The 20,475-nt window shown below is 38.3% G+C and overlaps 1 protein-coding gene across 1 annotated transcript in view; it reads right to left on the bottom strand.

The window, feature by feature from the left end:
- The window catches only part of SCAMP1 (secretory carrier membrane protein 1), a 102,682-nt gene continuing 82,522 nt past the window's right edge, over positions 316 to 20,475 (bottom strand). Inside the window, 1 exon segment of the mRNA NM_214245.1 lies at positions 316 to 3,159. Within this exon segment, the coding sequence (NP_999410.1) occupies positions 2,995 to 3,159 (165 nt within the window). The 3' untranslated portion in view covers positions 316 to 2,994.

The following is a 20,475-nucleotide window of genomic DNA, read 5'->3' as shown; positions in this document are numbered from 1 at the left end:
TCCATTTTGAATCTCAGGAACTTCTAGACAGTCCTTGTATTTTGACCTTAATGTGGTCAAAACACTGAATATGAGTGAACCTCATCATGTTCCACTGCCTACAAAGGTCTATGCCACAGAAAAACTGTCATCTTATGCTGCTGAGAGTTTTCAACTGTTTTTTGTATTATTTATTTTGCTTAGTAGCACAGGAGAGAATCACACACAGATCAGTTTTAAAATATCAGAATGTGGTATTTCTATATACATTAAGTCCTCAGCATCAATTCTGCCTCTGAAGTGCTAACACAGTATATAAAATTATACAAACGAACATCCAGTAAACAGCATTTTATTTTATGACACTCTGTGTGAATACAATAAATATACAAAACTTCCAAACCACTGAAAACATGCAACATCAGAGGGACAGATGAAGGGCATTTATATAGAACCATGACAGCTGCCAGAATGGCAGCGCAGTATTACTCATCGACAAAATATACAAACAGCCCTCGATAAATAATCCAAGTCTCAAATTATAAATCACTGAGCAATGATTTTCCAGTGTTCAAACTCTAGTTTGAAATAAAATAGCCAAAACTTAATAATACAAACGGAAACATGATGTGGATCCTTACAGAGGGAGGACCATTCCATGGCTGTGATGCTGGGCAATGCTAATGCCAAACACAAAACACCAACAAACGCCAATGGTTGCTGAGTGCAAATGTGACTATTTACTAATAATTATTAAGCGCGTAGAGAATATCAGAATTAAAAAACCCTCTACCTTATTCAACCATTAATTAAGCAGTGCCACCATTTTAATGCACATTTATGGTTCAAAAAAAATTTTCTCTTATAAGCTTGTATTAACCCAAAGAACTGGCATCGAAAACATTTTCCCCATTTGAACAAAAAAAGGTACTGTTAGTTGTATTATTCTTTGCTATTTAAACAATAGAGGATTTCTACAGAATCAAGAGAAGCATTCATAATTCTTGAAGGAAAGTAGCTCAGTATTTTCCAGAAGAGTCTATGATAAAGCTTTCATTTGTAGTTTAAAGAACAACAAAATGAACTTGGGAAAGAAACTGATGCCAGACATAGGTGCCCTCTGTTGTATTTTGTGGTTTATGTTTTGAATGTTTTTAAATTCCACACTCAAAGCACACTGATGAGACAGATTTTTAGTAAGATTATAGACTCTGAAAAACTTGAACTGGCCTATTTGGTTGCGAAAGTAGGTAGAGATTATCACTGACCAGAAATATTCATAAAAAGAGATTTAAGCTCATACTCTGAATCCTATTTTCATCAGAATAAAAGCACTATCTTCCAAGTGTATTACTTCAATAAAGTCCCAAATAAATCAAATGTAAACACCATCCAGACAGATCCGTGTTATCTAATATCCCGTAAACCTTCTTTCATAAATAGTGAAAACTCACCATCCCACCTCCAGCATGAAACTCATTTTAACTCCAGATTTTGGGGAGGGGGGGAGAATAAAAGTAATTTAACCATTTACGTCCAGCTGATTTTTCAGTCTCAAATAACATAACCCAACGGACTACACTTACTTATAATCAGGTTGAATAAATCACTGCTTATTATTCTGCCATCTTAGGTTAAGCTCATGACTTCCAAGATACAGCAGGGTGATGACTACAAATGCCTTTGAGTCATTTTAATCAGTATTAAAAACGATTCAAAAGTTTCAACCCAAGTATACTTAAGAGTGAATTCCTGTGCTGCATAGTAACCATTTTAATGTGATTATATTCATACTGAATGCAGTCAGCTGCATTTGTATGTTCTTGCTTGGTGCAAGTTATAAAGGTTTTGTTTTTTCTATTGCTGAAAATTCTTAATGTAGTCAGTCTGTCTCAAAAATTCAAAGACTGAGGTTCATTAGGGATCCAAGTATATGAGAAGTGCCAGCGTCTTTTTATTTTTAATGCCAACAAGACATGAGAAGCGGAAAGAAAAACTTCTTAAATACTGTTATGTTCTTGTTGCACGTGGAGTTCGGCTAGACTTTAACACCTCTGGTTAAAAGTTGCACACACATAATACCCCCCCAAAGAGAGCTGCCACACACAATCTCAGTTCAATTAAAAAGAGTAGCCACAAGAATATACCAAGGTTTCCATACAGTAATATTTTACTATGATCTGAATACTGAAAGTTAAAAACAAAAAGGTATTATCACCACTACATCCTAGTCCATCAATTATCTACTTTTTCTTTTGGATAATGCACTGTATATTATATCCTCATATTGCACTCCAATAAATTTTTATTTAAAAGAAACAATTACAGAAAATCATTTTTATGATTCTACAAACTCCCCAATCCTACAACCAGAAGCAGTGCATAACCCAAAATACTAATTTTTTTAGGAAACATGGTGCCCATGCAAGATCAGAGATTGATATCAAAATATCAATTACTCTAGAAAAAGAAAATAAAAAGATAAAATTTACATTATCTACTATGAAATGCACATAGGCTCTTCACTGGTGACTGAAACTGCTAAAAAGCAAGCCAATTTAAAAGTCCCTAAGTTTCTGATGTCCTATTTCTTTCAATACAAATAAAGAAAAGGAATGAAGCATTGCTTTACTGCTCCAGTGTGTAATCCTTATGTCTAAGACTCTTGAAAGAATGATTGCAGCAAGTACTAAGTGCATTTTTAATCCTAAATGCCATGTCGATTTCAGTGTGTCACCACCGAAAAAATTTGCTGAACATTCATCCCCCAAAAAATATGGAGAATATTTATTTAGCATGTAATTTTTTTTTCCTGCAAGGGGCACTGAAAGATTAAGAAACTGTCAGGTAAATAATAAGACAACGAAGTTTTTCTGGTTTTAGCCCATGCACAAGTGATTAGGAAATATACGTGCTGTGTGTACTGTGTGTTTTGAACAAAAAAATATTTATAGAATACAGTAACTGGAGAAAAAAGTACAGTCAAAAGGTAACAGTGTATTATTTGAAGACTCTCTAAATCTGGTTACCCTTGAAAGCATTCTGAGCCGCACTAGTTGCTGCAGTTGAAGCTGCGTTTGCAGCTGCCGTCTGGACAGTTTTGTTGGACATCACGCCTGTTGCAAACTCTTGCTGGGCCTTCTCAAAACTAGCACCTGTTGTGCGATACAGTCCATGGACCTACAGGCACAAAAAAGTGGGAGAAGGTAAGTGGTCATCTATACATTCATTATCAACAGCTCCTCAGTTCATCTCAATGTGACTCAGAGGTAAAAGGACTAGATTCCAGACCTGCTGCTCAGATCAAGAACATCAGCCACCACACGGGCACACAATATTGTAGTGAATATTTCCTTAAAACAGATTTTTCCCTTTTATCTCCAATGCAGGAGAGAGAGTTATGCCCATGCCAAAGCAAAAATAATATATAAAACAACTTCTTAGCCAGAGAAAGCTTCTGTTTTCTACTGTACCAAATTAAGATATTACAACCTTACAAAAGAATGGTTTAAACATAACAAGAGACATTCTGACTTTTATAGATTAATTTACAGAGTTCCCATCATGGCGCAGCAGGAACGCATCCTGACTAGGAACCTTGAGGTTGTGAGTTCGATCCCTGGCCTCGCTCAGTGGGTTAAGGATCCGGCATTGACGTGAGCTGTAGTGTAGGTCATAGACGTGGCTCAGATCTGGCGTTGCTGTGGCTGTGGTGTAGCCCGGCAGCTGTAGCTCCTATTGGACTCCTAGCCTGGGAATCTCCATATGCCACTGGTTTGTCCCTAAAAAGTAAAAAAAAAAAAATATATATATATATATATATATATATATGTATGTATATATGTATATACATATATATACATACACACACACACTACCCTAGACAAGTCAGAGAGAAAAAGACCTTACCTATTTCTATATTGGCTCATAGAACATACCACTGACCCTATTATATCATTTTATCATTTAATGCACCAAGCAATCTATACGTCCTTAAAAATACTTCTGCTATTCACTCAGTATACTATTTAGCTTTTCGTGTATAGTCAAGTTCTAAAGGATTCATGAAGCAACAAACACTTCTGAGAACTCTCTGTTCATACTGATTCATCACTTCAATCTCAGATTTTTGCGAGGAGGGTTTAAAAATACTCTTGATATTAGCATATGTTTTAAGATGTATCAACCAGGAAGCACATCAATATATAACATCATCCTCTCAATTTAATAAAAATATGAGAAAGGAAATAATAGAAAGGCAAATCAGAACAAATATTTACTTACTATATGCCTACAAACTTGGGGGGAGGGCAGAAGAGACAGAAAAGTGAACTTGTAATTACAGTGCATTGTGATTAGGTCTGAATTAGAAGCCCGACTGGAATGGCATCAAAACAAGTTTGCACGATGGGGCAGTGTGCCCATGTTAGCCCTTTTCTCAAACCCAGATGGGTAGGAACTGCTAGGTGTGGAGTTAGTGTGGAAGGAGGAAAAGCAGGAGTCAGATACTTTCAAGTTTAGATCCTGGGAAGTTGTTTCCAGACAGTAGAGAACAGAGAAGAGAGGTTGGCTTAGTGGTGGGCAGAGTAGACGCTAGGTTTTAACCATTCATACCCTGCACGAATGTTTACTGAATATCTACTCGAACCCGCCACAGCAGGCAGTGCACATTTGGTTCAGAACCTGAAAGGAATGAGCTAGAGACACGGACTTGAAAACCACTGGCACATAAGCGGGCGCTGCAGCTCTAAATGAACCTGTCCATGGGCGAACACATAAAGCAGAGAGAGAAGAAAGTCAAGCACTGAAGCCTGTCAAGAAACCACTATTTATGAGGAACCCACAAGAAGCAATGATTAAGAGAGGAAAGACAGAAACCAGGGACCGTTTCACAGATGCCAAGGGAAAAAAGCAGTTGAGGAATAAAGAGGTGCCCCAGGAAAATAAGGAGTAAAAGCCCCAGGTTCTGAGAGGGTGTCCAAAGCCAAGGCCATCTTACTGTGGATCCAAGTATTAAAGGGTCAGGGACAAAAAAGCAAGCACTGACCAGTATACACACTAGTGAAGCTAATAATTCTTTCTTTTAGTACTACAGTATACAACTATTTTTAATCCCTTTCCAAACCAAGTTTTTTAATTAAAAAAAATTAAAAATACAGATAATTACTCCTGTGTTCAAGACATTTATCTCTCAATGAGGACATATGATTAGATTTTAGAAAATGAACTGTATTACAGAAATCTAATCAGCCTTCTTTACTTACTAGATCTAGTCATAGTGCAAAGTAATTGCAGGTTAATTTGTCCATCTCTCCCCGTTTCCCCCCAAATGTGTGGGCATGGATAATTAACAAACTTTGTTCTAATTTGCTTTATTCCCTTTTTCAAATTTGTATTAAATTGCGTGGCTGCTGCTACGTATTTTAAGTGTCGTAGTTTAATTACTTAAAATATAATTCATAGCTCTACAGAGCAGAGGGAAAATAAAGGTAGAAATAGCACACATTTCTCAAGAGTCTCTATACAGACCCAGAGAGCCACCTAGAGGGAAAAGACTACATATGTATTCAGTGTACAGAGCTCAAATACTGCATTAAATCCATACTAATCCATGTGAAAGGGGTGATTCTTCATATCAGCCCAGCAAGATGATGAGCTACTTACAAGGATCAGCATCTCAGAAAGCTCACCATTTCCCTATTATGTTTCAGAGTGTTATCTCTTGACATCTACCGGAAACATACACCTTAAGAAATCAGGGAGAGGCGTTCCCATCCTGGCACAGCAGAAATAATCTGACTAGGAACCATGAAGTTGCGGGTTCAATCCCTGGCCTTGCTCAGTGGGTTAAGGACCCAGCGTTGCCATGAGCTGTGGTGTAGGTCGCAGAAACAGCTTGGATCCCATGTTGCTGTGGCTGTGCTGTAGGCTGGCAGCTGTAGCTCTGATTCGACCCCTAGCCTGGGAACCTCCATATGCTGCAAGTGAGGCCCTAAGAAGCAAAAAAAAAAAAAAAAAAAAAAAAAAAGATCAGGGAGAAAGTTTTAAAACATTGTAATTAAAAACCAAAAACTAAAATAACAATTATTTGATATCTCTTCTACTTATGAGAACTGCCCAAACCCATATGTTTCATCCCAGGAGTATCACAGAAAGGATACTAGATTTGGCGTCTACTTGGATTCCACTACTTTCTACCTGGCTGGACACACTCAAAACCTCAAGTTTAATTCCCATAAAACAAGAATACTTCTTGTCTTACTTGTCTGAGTTTTCCTGAGGATCAAATGAGAATTATGTAAATGTGTTAGACTAATAAAAATTAAAACTAGTTTCAAAATATCTGCAAAAGTGTCACACAACTCCAGCAAAGAATACTGCTTCCTTAAAGTATCTTCAAAAATATCTTAGTGTAGGAGTTCCCATCATGGTGCAGTGGAAATGAATCTGACTAGGAACCATGAGGTTGCAGGTTTGATCCCTGGCCTTGCTCAGTGGGTTAAGGATATGGCATTGCCGTATGTTGTCGTGTAGGTCACAGAGGTGGCTCAGATCTGATGTTGCTGTGGCTGTGGCATAGGCCGGGAGCTATAGCTCTGATTCGACCCCTAGCCTGGGAACCTCCATATGCTGTGGGTGTGGCCCTAAAAAAAAAAACAAACTTAGTGTACAATGTGGTTGAATGACACACAAAATATTATATATTATGGAAATGAAAACCCATGAAACAAAATCATCCAAACATATATTTCCACTAATGCTTCCAGCACCGTATCAAGAAATCATGCTTCTGGATGGCAGAGAAGGAAGACCCTGAGCTCACCTCCTCCCATGGGCACAGCAAACTTAGAACTACTTACAGAGCAACTATTGATGAGAAATACCTGAAGACTAGTGGAAAAGATAGGCTACAGCTAAAGATATAAAGAAGGAACTGCAAGAAGATGGGGAGGAAGAGCAGACATGTGGTACAGTCAAGGCCCAAATCCCTGGGTAGGCAACCCACAAACAGGAGGACAACTACTATCGCAGAGGTTCTCCGCAAGGAGTGAGGTGACCAAGCCCCACAATGGGCTCCTGCACTGGGATGATGAGCCCCCAGTACACTGGGCTTTGAAAGCCAGTGAGGCTTGCTTTCAGGAGAACCAGATGAATGTAGGAAACAGAGACCACACTCTCAAATGGCACACAAAAAATGTTACTAGCTCTGAGACCCAGGGCAGAATTTAAAAGGAGGCAACTGAAACTGGGGACACAGATGCTGGTGGCAGCTAATTTGGCGATTATCTTGCCACAATGAGGACACTGGTGATACGAAGAGTCATTCTGAAATCATCCCTCTTGCTTATCAGATTTGGAGCCTGGCCCCACTCATCAACTTATCACAACAGAACTGGGACACCTCAAGCCAAGCTCCTAACAGGGAGACACAGCCTGATGCACCAGGAGGCCAGGAGCTTTAGAATCCCCTGGGACTCCAACCAACCCAGTACCCAGCCCCACATACCACTGGCCAACACCAACCCCCCAAATCTCCAAAGCCATGCAGCCAGAGACTCTAGAACCTGGCTCCACCCACAAATGAGAGAGCATGAGCCCCAGGACCCCCCTATGTTCCCACCCTGCCCACAAATACGCTGATTCCAGCTTCAGGACACGTTGTTCTGCAGCAGAGACCCCAGTATCTGCCTTTATTCACAAGTGGGCCAGCATCAGCCCCAGGACTCAGCATCAACCACCACTGGGTAATCACCAGCCCTAGAACGCCCCTGGGCCCAAACTCTCACCCAAAAGAAGGCCAACACCAGCTTCAGAGCTGTATGGACCTGGCAGCCCATGTCAGAAACTGGACTGCCTACCAGTAGGCCAAAAGGAGATGTGGGACACCCAGTATACAAACCAGCCACCGAGAGACCCAGCTCCATCAAGCAGTGGACCAAAACTAGCCCTGGGACCCCCTGGGGCTCTGTAAGCAGTCAGCTTGTGGCCAGCAGCCTCCACAAAAGACAGGGCATAGCAACCAACCAGACTGGGGGACAATCATGCCTCCCAGACTGCCCAGAGAATCAGCACACCACAACAAAAGGACCCATGCAACCCATATAGGAGGCAATCCCAGATCATACAGCTCTGGTAATCAGAGGAAGCCCTGCTGGGACACACAGGAAGTTTCCTACATAAGGCCACTTCTCCAAGAGTAGGAGATATGACAAACCTACCAGATATAGGGAAATGAAAACAATGAATTAGCTAAAATGAGGTGACACAGGGATGTGTTCCAAACAAAGGAACAAAATTAAAACCCCCAAAGAACTAAGCCAAGTGGAAATAGGTAGCCTACCCAATAAAGAAGGTAATGGGAGTTCCCATTGTGGTTCAGCAGGTTAAGAACCTGACTAGTATCTTATGAGGATGCGGGTTTGATCACTGTCCTTGCTCAGTGGGTTAAGTATCTGGCATTGCTGGAGGTTGCAGTGTAAGTCGCAGATGCGGCTCAGATTTGGCATTGCTGTGGCTGTGGTATAGGCCAGAGGCTGAAACTCCAATTTAACCCCTAGCTTGGGAACTTTCATATGCCACAGGTGCATCTCTAAAAAGAAAAAGAAAAATTAAGATAATGATCATAAAGATGCTTAAAGAACTCAGGAGAAGATTGGTTGAACAGAGTTAGAAAATGAACAAAGAGCTGGAAAATATAAAGAAGAGTCAAACAAACCTGGAGAATACAATCAAATAAAAATACAACAGAAGGAATCAATAAATCAGATGATACAGAGGAGCAAATCAGATAATAGGAAGAGAAAGCAATGGAATCACTCAAACCAAATAGGAAAAAAAGAAAGAATAAAAAAAAAATGAGGACAGTTTAAGAGAACTTGAAAACATCATCAAGCATACCAACATTCACATTAGTTCGAGGTCCCAGAAGGAGAAGAGTGAAAGGGACTGAGAACATATTTGAAGACATAATAGCTTAATACTTCCCTAACTTGGGAAAGGAAACAGACATCCAGGGAAAGAAAATAGACATCCAGGTCAAAGAAGCACAGAGAGCCCCCAAAAGAATAAACCCAAAAAGGGCCATACCAATTACACTGTAATTAAAATAGCAAAAATTAAAGATAAAGAGAATATGAAAAGCATCAAGGGAAAAGAAATAAGTTATATACAAAGAAAGTCCTATAAAGCTATCTGCTGACTTTTCAGGAGAAACTCTTCAGGCCAGAAGGGAGTGGCATGATATACTTAAAGTGATGAAAGAGAAAAACCTACTACCAAGAAGACTCTACGCACCAAGGATATTCTTCAGATTTGAGGGAAAGATGAAAAGTTTTACTAAAACTAAAAATCTTTAGTTTTTGCTTGTCTGTAAGACCAAACCAGATTTACAAGAAATAGTAAAGGGACTTCTCTAAGCAGAAAAGATCACAACTAGAAATATAAAAATTATGAAAGGAAAAATCTCATTGGCAAAAGGCAAAGATACAGTAAAGGTAGTAAATTCACCACTTTTAAGCTAGTAGAAAGGTTAAAAGACAGTAAGTAGTAAAATTATCAGTATCTTATTAGCTACTAATAAGTAGCTAAAGGGTACACAAAACAAGATGTAAAATATTATGACAAAAACAGTAAATGTGGTAGGAGGTGGGGGAATAAAAATGCGGGGTTGTTAAAATGTGTTCCAACTTAAGAGATCAGCAACTTAAAATAATCACATAGATATATAGATTGCTATATACAAACCTCATGATAACAACAAACCAAAAACCTATAACTGATACACACACAAAAGAAAGGAATCCAAACATAACACTAAGGATAGTTACCATCACAAGGGAAGAAAGCAAAAGAGAAAGAAACAAAAAAGAATAACAAGAACAATCCCCAAAACAATTAACAAAAGGGCAATAAGTACATACTGAACAGTAACTTCTTTCAATGTAAAAGGACTAAATGATCCAATCAAAAGACAAGAATGTCTGAATGAATAAAAAAACAACCAAGAGATATGCCACCTACAGGTGACTAACTTCAGATCTAAAGACACACAGACTAAAAGTAAGAAGATGGAGGGAATTTCCCTCATGGCTCAGTGGTAATGAACTTGACTAGTGTTCATGCTCAGAGGGTAAAGGATCCAGCATTCCCATGAGCTGTGGTATAGGTTGCAGACACAGCTCCAGATCCTGTGTTAAAATGGCTGTTGCATAGGCAGGCAACTGCAGCTCCAATTCAACACCTAGCCTGGGAACTTCCATATGACGTGGGTGGGGTCCTAAGACAAAAAAAAAAAAAGTGAGAAAATGGAAAAAGGTATTCTGCGCAAACAGAAACAAAAAGAAAGTTGGAGTAACAATACTTAGAATAGATGTTAAAAAAAACAGTAACAAGAGACAAAGAGGTACATTACATAATGATTAAGGGATCAATCCAAGAAAATAATCTAACACATGTAAATATACATGCACCTAACACAGGAGCACCTAAATATATAAAGCACATATTAACATACATAAAGGGAGAAATCGACAGCAACCCAACAAGAGTTGTGAACTTTAACACCACTTACATAATGGACAGGTCATCCAGACAGAAAATATATAAGGTAACACTGGCCTTAAATGACAGAATAGACCAAATGAAATTAAGAGATGTGTAGAGAGCCTTATATCCAAAAGCAGCAGAATCACACTCCTTTCAAGTGTACTAGGAACATTCTCCAGGACACTTCACGTGCTAGGCCAAAAAACAAGTCAGAGAAAACTTAAGAAAACTGAACTCATATCAAGCGTTTTTGGGGCCATAATCCTGTGAGACTAGAAATCAACTACAAGAAAAAAACCCTGCAAAAAACACAAACACATGAAGACTAAATAATATGGTACTAAACGAACAATAGGTCATTAAAGAAATCAAAGAGGAAATTAAATATTTTAAGAAAAAGGGAAAAAAAAAAACGTTAAATGATCCAAATCTATGGGAAGCAGAAAAAGAAGTTTCTGAGAGGGAAGTTTATAGTGATACAAATAAACCCCCGGAAATGAAAAATCTCAAATAAACAACCTAACCTCATACTTCAAGGAACTAAAAAAAGAACAAACAAAACCCAAAGTTAATAGAAACCATAAAGAACTAAGTAGATATAAATGAAATAGAAACTTAAAAAAATAGCAACATTCAATGAAGTAAAGAGCTAGTTCTTTGAAAAGATAAACAAAATTGATAAGCCTTTTAGCCAGACTAACCAAGAAAAAAAGAGAGGGTCCAAAGCAATAAAACTGGAAATGAAAAAAGACAACTGATAGCACAGAAATATCATGGATCATAATAGATTAAATGCCAATAAAATGGACAACAGAAAAAAAATCAAAAAAATTCCTAGACATGAACAATCATGGAAGACCAAACCAGGAAGAAATAGACACTCGGAACAGATTAATTACCAAGAATGAAATTAAGTCAGTAATTGTTAAAAAATCTCAAAACAAACAAAAGTCTAGGACTGGATGGCTGCACAAGGGAATTCTACCAACATTTAAAGAAGAGTTAACACCAATCCTTTTCAGCTCTTCCAAAAAACTGTGGAGGAAAAAAAATTTCTGAACTCATTCTATGAGGCCAGAATTACTCTGATACCAAAACAAGATAGAGATATCACCAAAAAAAGAATATCACAGGCAGTATCATTGATAAACATAGATGCAAAAATCCTCAACAAAATGTGAGCAAACCAAATCCAATAATACATTACAAGAATCATACACCGGATTTATCCCAGAGATGCAAGTTTGGTTCAATATCTGCAAATCAACCAACATGACCACATTAAGAAACTGAAAGATAAAAATCATGATCATCTCAATAGATACAGAAAAAGCTTTTTATAAAATCAACATCCATTTATAAGAACATTCTCCAGAAAGTGGATACAAAGGAACATACCTCAACATAACAAAGACCACATATGACAAGCCTGCAAGTTCACATCATACTCAACACTGAAAAGTTGAAAGCATTTCCTGAAAGATCAGGAACAAGACAAAGACACCCACTCTCACCACTTTTACTCAACATAGTTTTGGAAGCAACACACAGAACAATCAAACAAAAAAATAAAAGAAATAAAAGGAATCCAAATTATAAAGAAGTAAAACTGTCACTGTTTGCAGATGACATGATACTATATGCAGTAAATCCTAAATCACCAAAAAAACTACTAGAATTCATCAATGAATTTAGTAAAGTTCCAGGATATAATATTAATATACAAAAATCTATTGTACTTCTTGCACTAACAAGGAACTATCAGAAAGAGAAATCAAGGAAACAATCCTATTTATAATCACATTAAAAAGAATAAAATACCTAGAAATAAACCTGCCTAAGGAAGTAAAATACTTGTTCTTGGAAAATTTTAAGACACTGATCAGAGAAAGGGAAAACAGCACAAGCGGATAGAAAGATATACTGTGTTCATGGATTGAAATAATTAATATTGTTGAGATTACCATATTACCCAAGGCAACCTACATGTTCACCGCAGCCCTATCAAAAGACCAATGCCATTTTCCACAGAACTAGAACAATTAATTAAAAAATTTGCATGGAAACACAAAAGGCCCCAAAGAGCCAAAACAGCTTTGGGAGAGAACATAAATGGAGGAATCATGTTCCCTGAGTTCAGACTACACTACAAATCTACTGTTATCACAACAGTATGGTACTGATGCCAAAACAGACACAGAAATCAAAGGAATAGAATACAGAGTCCAGAAATAAACCCGTGTACTTATGGTCAATCTATGATAAAAAAAAATGGCAAGACTATACAATGGATAAAAATATAGTCTCTGCAATAAGTAGTGCTGGGAAAACTGGACTGCTACCTGTAAAGAACGAAATCAGAACATTCTCTAACACCTACACAAAAAAACCCAAAATAAATTAAAGACATAAATTAAAGACATAAATATTAGACTAGAAATCATAAAACTCCTAGAAGAAAACAGCATAAGCAGTAAACTCTTTTTTTCTTTTCTTCTTTTTTTTTTTTTTTTGGCCAAGCCCATAGCATATGGAAGTTCTTAGATCAAGGACTGAACACATACCACAGCAGTGACCACACCAAACCCTTAACCCCTTAACCACACCAAACCCTTAAGCACAAGGGAGCTCCAGGCAGTACACTCTTTGACATCAATCGTAGCAATATTTTTTGAATATGCCTCCTCCAGCAAGGGAAACAAAAGCGAAAATAAAGAAATGGGATTACATCAAACTAAAAACCTTTGTACAGTGAAGGGAAACCATAAACAAAATAAAAGGGCACCATACTGTATGGGAGAAGATTATTTACAAATGAAATAGCTGACAAGGAGTTAATATGCAAACTATACAAATAACTCATACAACTCAAATAACAACAAAAAAACCAAACAACCTGATTAAAAAATGGGCAGGAGATGGGCTTAAGATGGCGGAATAGAAGGACTGGAGCTCAACTTCTCTCCTGAAAACAACAAAATTTACAACTAAATGCTGAGCAATCTTCAACCAAATGGACTGGAAACTTTCAAAAAGATATCCTACTCCAGAAGACAAAGAGGAGGCCACATCAAGAGGTAGGAGGGGCGATTAAGTGATATAAGCAACCCCATACCTCCCAGGTGGGAGGCCACATAGACTGGAAAGTAACTGTATCACAGAGACTCACCTACAGGAGTAAGAGTCCTGAGCCCCACATCAAACCCCCACACATGGGGATCTGGCACTGGGAGAAAGAGCCCCCAGAGCATCTGATTGAAGGCCAGTGGAGCTTGTGTGCAGGAGTTCCACGGGACTGGGGGAAGCAGAGACCCCATTCTTGGAAGGTGCACACAGACTCTCACATGCGCTGGGTCCCAGGGCAAAGCAGAGTCTCCGTGGGCATCTGGGTCATACCTGGCTGCAGTTCTTGGGGGACTTCCTAGGAAAAAGGGGGTGAATGTGGCACGCTATGGGAGAAGGACATTGGAAGCAAAGCTCAGGACTATTCAGCAGCATGCCTTTCTCTGGAGGTGGACATTTTGGGAAAAATCTGGCCCCACCCATCAGGTGGACATTTTGGGAAAATCTGGCCCCACCCATCAGTGCTGAGAAGCCCCAGGGCAAACAACAATCCAGGTGGGATCACAGCCTCACCCCTCAGTAAGCAGGCTGCCTAAAGACCCCCCAGGCACACAGCTGCCTCTAATCACACCCAGAGACAAAGACCTACCCACCAGAGGGATAGGAATCAGCTCCACCTACCAGTGGGCATGCATCAGCCCCTCCCATCAGGAAGCCTACTGCAAGCCCCCAGACCAATTTCATCCACAAGGGGGGCAGACACCAGAAGTAAGAGAAGCTACAACTCTATTATCTGTAAAAAGGTCACCACACCAAAAACCTATAAAAATTAAAAGACAGAGAACCATAACTCAGATGAGGGAGAAAGAAAAAACCCCAGAAAAACAACTAAGTGATCAGGAGATTCTCAGCCTCCAGGAAAAAGACTTTCAACTGTTGATGCTGAAGATAATGCAAGACATCAGAAATAAACTGGAGGCAAAGATGGATAATTTACAGGAAACACTGAGCAAAGAGATACAAGATATAAAACTTAAACAAGAAGAGATGCAAAATACAATAACTGAAATAAAAAATTCATTAGAAGCAGCCAACAGCAGAATACAGGAGGCATACGAACGAATAAGGGAGGTGGAGGATAGATTAGTGGAAATTATGGATGCAGAACAGAAAAGAGAAAAAAGATTGAAAACAAATGAAGAGAGTCTCAGAGAACTCTGGAACCACGTTAAATGCACCAACATCCGTATTATAGGGGTGCCAGAAGGAAAAGAGAGAGAGAAGGGGACAGAAAAAATATTCCAAGAGATAATAGCCGAAAACTTCCTTAACATGGGAAAGGAACCACTCACTCAAAACCAGAAAGCACAATGAGTACCATATAAAATAAATCCAAGGAGGAATACCCTAAGACACATATTAATCAAACTGTCCAAAATTAAAAACAAAGAGAAAATATTGAAAGCAGCTAGGGAAAAGAAACAAATAACACACAAGGGAACCCCAATAAGGTTATCAGCAGATTTTTCAGCAGAAACTCTGCAGGCCAGAAGGGAGTGGCATGAGATACTTAACATGATGAAAGGAAAAAAACCTCCAACCAAGATTACTTTACCCAGCAAGGCTCTCATTCAGATTTGAAGGAGAAATCAAAAGCTTCATAGATAAGCAAAAGCGAAGAGAATTCAGCAACACTAAACCAGCTTTACAACAAATACTAAAGGAACTTCCCTAGGCAGAAAAGGCCGCAACCAGAAACAAAAATACCACAAATGACAAGGCTCACCAATACAGTAAAGATACAAAATCATACACACACAATTATGCCATCACAATTAGAAATCATGAGAAGAGGAGGGTACAGATGCAGGACACTGGAGATGCATTTGCAATTAAGAGACCAACAACTTAAAACAATCATTCATATATATATATATATTCTTATATCAAAGCTTCAGAGTAACTGCAAACCAAAAATCTACAATTGATACACAAACAAATAAGAAAAATAAACTCAAATACAACACTAAAGATAGTCATGAAAACACAAGAGGATAGAACAAGAGAAGAAGGGAAGAAAAAAGAGCAACAAAAACAAATCCAAAGCAATTAATAAAATGAGAATAAGAACATACATATCAATAACTACCTTAAATGTTAAGGGACTAAACGCCCCAACCAAAAGACACAGACTGGCTGAATGGATACAAAAACAAGACCCATATATATGCTGTCTTCAAGAGACCCACTTCACTTCTAGGGACACAAACAAATTGAAAGTGAGAGGATGGAAGAAAATATGCCATGCAAATGGGAATCGAAAGAAAGCTGGAGTAGCCATACTCCTATCAGATAAAATAGACTTTAAAATGAAGAATATTTTAAAGAACAAGGAAGGTCACTACATAATGATCAAAGGATAAATCCAAGAAGAAGATATAACAATTTTAAATATCTATGCACCCAATATAGATTCACCACAATATATAAGGCAACTGCTAACAACCTTAAAAGGACAAATCAGCAATAACAATATCATAGTGGGGGACTTTATCACCCCACTTATAGCAATGGACAGATCATCCAGACAGAAAATCAGTAAGGAAACACAGGCCCTGAATGAAGCATTAGACCAGATAGACCTAAAAGATATTTATAGGACATTCCATCCAAAAGCAACAGAATACACATTCTTCTCAAGTGCACATGGTACATTCTCTAAGATTGATCACATCCTGGGCTACAAATCAAACCTCGGTAAATTTAAGAAAACTGAAATCATATCAAGCATCTTTTCCGACCACAATGCTATACAACTGGAAATCAACAACAAGGTAAAAACTGCAAAAAACGCAAACACATGGAGACTAAACAACATGCTACTAAACAACAAATGGATTCCTGAAGAAATTAAAGAGGAAATTTAAAAATATCTAGAAGCAAATGACACTTCAAAATCTATGGGATGCAGCAAAAGCCATTCTAAGAGGAAAGTTTAGAGCAATACAAGCCCACCTCAGGAAACAAGAAAAAGCTCAAACAAACAAGCTAACTTTACATCTAAAGCAGCTCGAGAGAGAAAGACAGACAAGACCTAAAGTTAACAGAAGGACAGAAATCATAAAGATCAGAGCAGAAATCAATGAAATAGAAAAGAAGAAAACCATAGAAAAGGTCAATGAAATGAAAAGCTGGTTCTTTGAAAAGATCAACAAAATTGATAAACCCTTAGCCAGATTTACCAGGAAAAAAATAGAGAAGACTCAAATCAATAAAATTAGAAATGAAAAAGGAGAAGTAACAACGGACATCACGGAAATACAAAGGATCATAAGAGACTACAACATGCAACTATATGCCAATAAAATGGAAAACCTAGAAGAAATGGACAAATTGTTAGAAAAGTACAATCTTCCAAGACTAAACCAAGATGAAATAGAAAAGGTGAATGGACCAATCACAAGTACTGAAATTGTGATTTAAAAACTTCCAACAAACAAAAGTCTAGGACCAGATGCCTTCATGTGAGAATTCTATCAAACATTTAGAGAAGAGCTAATACCTCTCCTGAAACTATTCCAAAAAACTGCAGAGGAAGGGACAGTCCCAAACTCATTCTATGAGGCCCCCATCACCCTGATACCAAAACCAGGCAAAGGTACCACAAAAAAAGAAAACTACAGGCCAATTTCACTGATGAACATAGATGCAAAAATCCTCAGCAAAATACTAGCAAACCACATCCAACAATACATTAAAAGGATTGTACATCGTGATCAAGTGGGATTTATCCCAGGGATGCAAGGATTCTTCAATATCCATAAATCAATCAGTGTGATTCACCATATTAACAAACTGAAGAAGAAAAACCATATGATTCTCTCAACAGATGCAGAAAAAGCCTTTGACAAAATCCAACACCCATTTCTGATAAAAACCCTTCAGAAAGTGGGCATAGAGGGAACCTACCTCAACATAATAAAGGCCATATATGACAAAGCCACAGCTAACATCATTCTCAACGGTGAAAAGTTGAAAGAATTCCTGCTGAGAAGAGGTACAAGACAAGGATGTCTGCTCTCGCCATTACTCTTCAACATAGTTTTGGAAGTCCTAGCCATAGCAATCAGAGAAGTAAAAGAGATAAAAGGAATCCAAATTGGAAAGGAAAAGGTAAAACTATCACTATTTGCAGATGACATGATACTGCACCTAGAGAATCCTAAAGACCTTACCAGAAAACTGATAGAGCTCATCCATGAATTTGGCAATGTCACAGGATACAAAATTAATCCACAGAAATCGATGGCATTTCTATATACTACCAATGAAAGATCAGAAAGAGAAATTAAGAAAGCAATCCCGTTTACCATCACATCCACAAGAATCAAATACCTAGGAGTAAACCTACCTAAAGAAACAAAAGATCTGTACTCTGAAAACTATAAGACACTGATGAAAGAAATCAAAGATGACACGGATGGAAAGACATACCATGCTCTTGGATTGGAAGAGTCAATATTATCGAAATGACTATACTACCCAAGGCAATCTACAGATTCAATGCAATTCCTATTAAATTACCCAAGGACATTTTTCATAGAACTTGAACAAAATATTTTAAGGAGTTCCCGTCATGGCACAGTGGTTAACGAACCCAACTAGGAACCATGAGGTTGCGGGTTCGGTCCCTGCTCTTGCTCAGTGGGTTAACAATTTGGCGTTGCCGTGAGCTGTGGTGTAGGTTGCAGACGCGGCTCAGATCCCGCGTTGCTGTGGCTCTGGCGTAGGCTGGCGGCTACAGCTCCGATTCAACCCCTAGCTTGGGAACCTCCATATGCCGTGGGAGCGGCCCAAAGAAATAGCAAAAAGACAAAAAAACAAAATTTAAAGTTTGTTTGGAAGTGCAAAAGACCCAGAATAGCCAAAGACATCCTGAGAAAGAAAAATGGAGCTGGAGGAATCAGGTTCCCGGACTTCAGACTATACAACAAAGCTACAGTCATCAAAACCATATGGTACTGGCACAAAGACAGAAATATAGATCAGTGGAACAGGATAGGAAGCCCAGAATTAAACCCACGCACCTACAGCCAACTCATCTATGACCAAGGAGGCAAAAATATACAATGGAAAAAAGACAGCCCCTTCACTAAGTGGTGCTGGGAAAACTGGACAGCCACATGTCAAAGAATGAAATTAGAACACTCCCTAACACCATACACAAAAATAAACTCAAAATGGATTAAAGACCTAATTATAAGACCAGGTACTATAACACTCTTAAAGGAAAACATAGGCCAAACACTGACATAAACCACAGCAACGTCTTCTCAGATCCACCTCTTAGAGTAATGACAATAAAAACAAAAATAAACACATGGGACCTAATCAAACTTAAAAGTTTCTGCACAACAAAGGAAAACCTAAACAAAACAAAAAGACAACCCACAGAATGGGAGAAAATCTTTGCAAATGAATCAACTGACAAGGGATTAATCTCTAAAATTTATAAACACCTTCTGCAGCTCCATACCAAAAAAACAAACAACCCCATCAAAAAATGGGCAGAAGACCTAAACAGACAATTCTCTAAAGAAGACATGCAGATGGCCAAAAAACACATGAACAGATGTTCAACATCACTCATTATTAGAGAAATGCAAATCAAAACCACTATGAGATACCACCTTATACCAGCCAGAATGGCCATCAACAAAAAATCTACAAACAATAAATGCTAGACAGGGTGTGGAGAAAAAGGAACCCTATCACAATGTTGGTGGAATTGTAAATTGGTGCAACCACTGTGGAAAACAGTATGGAGATTCCTCAGAAAAATAAACATAGAACTACCATTTGATCCAGCAATCCCACTCCTGGGCATCTATCCAGAGAAAACCATGACACGCAAAGACACATATACTCCAATGTTCATTGTAGCACAATTTTCAATAGCCAAGATATAGAAACGACCTAAATGTCCATCAACAGAGGAGTAGATCAAGAAGATGTGGTACATACACACGATGGAATATTACTCAGCCACTAAAAGGAACGAAATACTGGCATTTTTAGCAACACAGATGGACCTAGAAATTACCATGCTAAGTGAAGTCAGTCAGACAATGAGACACCAACATCAAATGCTTTCACTGACATGTGGAATCTGAAAAAAGGACACAATGAACTTCTTTGCAGAACAGATACTGACTCACAGACTTTGAAAAACTTATGGTTTCCAAAGGAGACAGTTTGGGGGGTGGGGGATGTGCTGGGTGTGTGGGGTGGAAAACCTATAAAATTGGATTGTGATGATCACTGTACAACTATAAATGTAATAAATTCATCTAGTAATAAAGAAAAAAGAAAAAAAATGGGCAGAGGACCTGAATAAGCATTTTTCAAAGAAAACATATAGATGGCCAACAGGCACATGAACAGATGCTCAGCATCACTCATCATCAGGGAAATGTAATTCAAAACCACAATGATGTATCACATCACACCTGTCAAAATGGCTATTACCAAAAAAGACAACAAATTACAAGTGCTAGCAAGGATATGGAGAAAAGAGAAAGTAAATTGGAACAGCCACTATTGAAGACAGAATGAAGGTTCCTCAAGAAATTAAGAAAACTGCCAAAAGAGCCAGCAATCCCACTCCCAGGTATTTATCTGAAGAAAATGAAAACACTAATTTGAAATGATACAAATTCACTGAAACCTTACTTACAATAGCCAAAATATGGAAGCAATCTAAGTGCACATCAATAGATGAACACATGCGCATGTGCACACACACACACAGACTACTACTTAGAAATAAAAAAAGAATGAAATCTTGCCATTCATGAAAACATGGATGGACCTAGAGGGTATTACACT

Source organism: Sus scrofa, chromosome 2 (assembly GCF_000003025.6).
Source record: "Sus scrofa isolate TJ Tabasco breed Duroc chromosome 2, Sscrofa11.1, whole genome shotgun sequence".
Lineage (NCBI taxonomy): Eukaryota > Metazoa > Chordata > Mammalia > Artiodactyla > Suidae > Sus > Sus scrofa.
The sequence above is the reverse complement of the archived record's forward strand: the minus strand, read 5'-3'. Positions and strand labels throughout refer to the sequence as shown.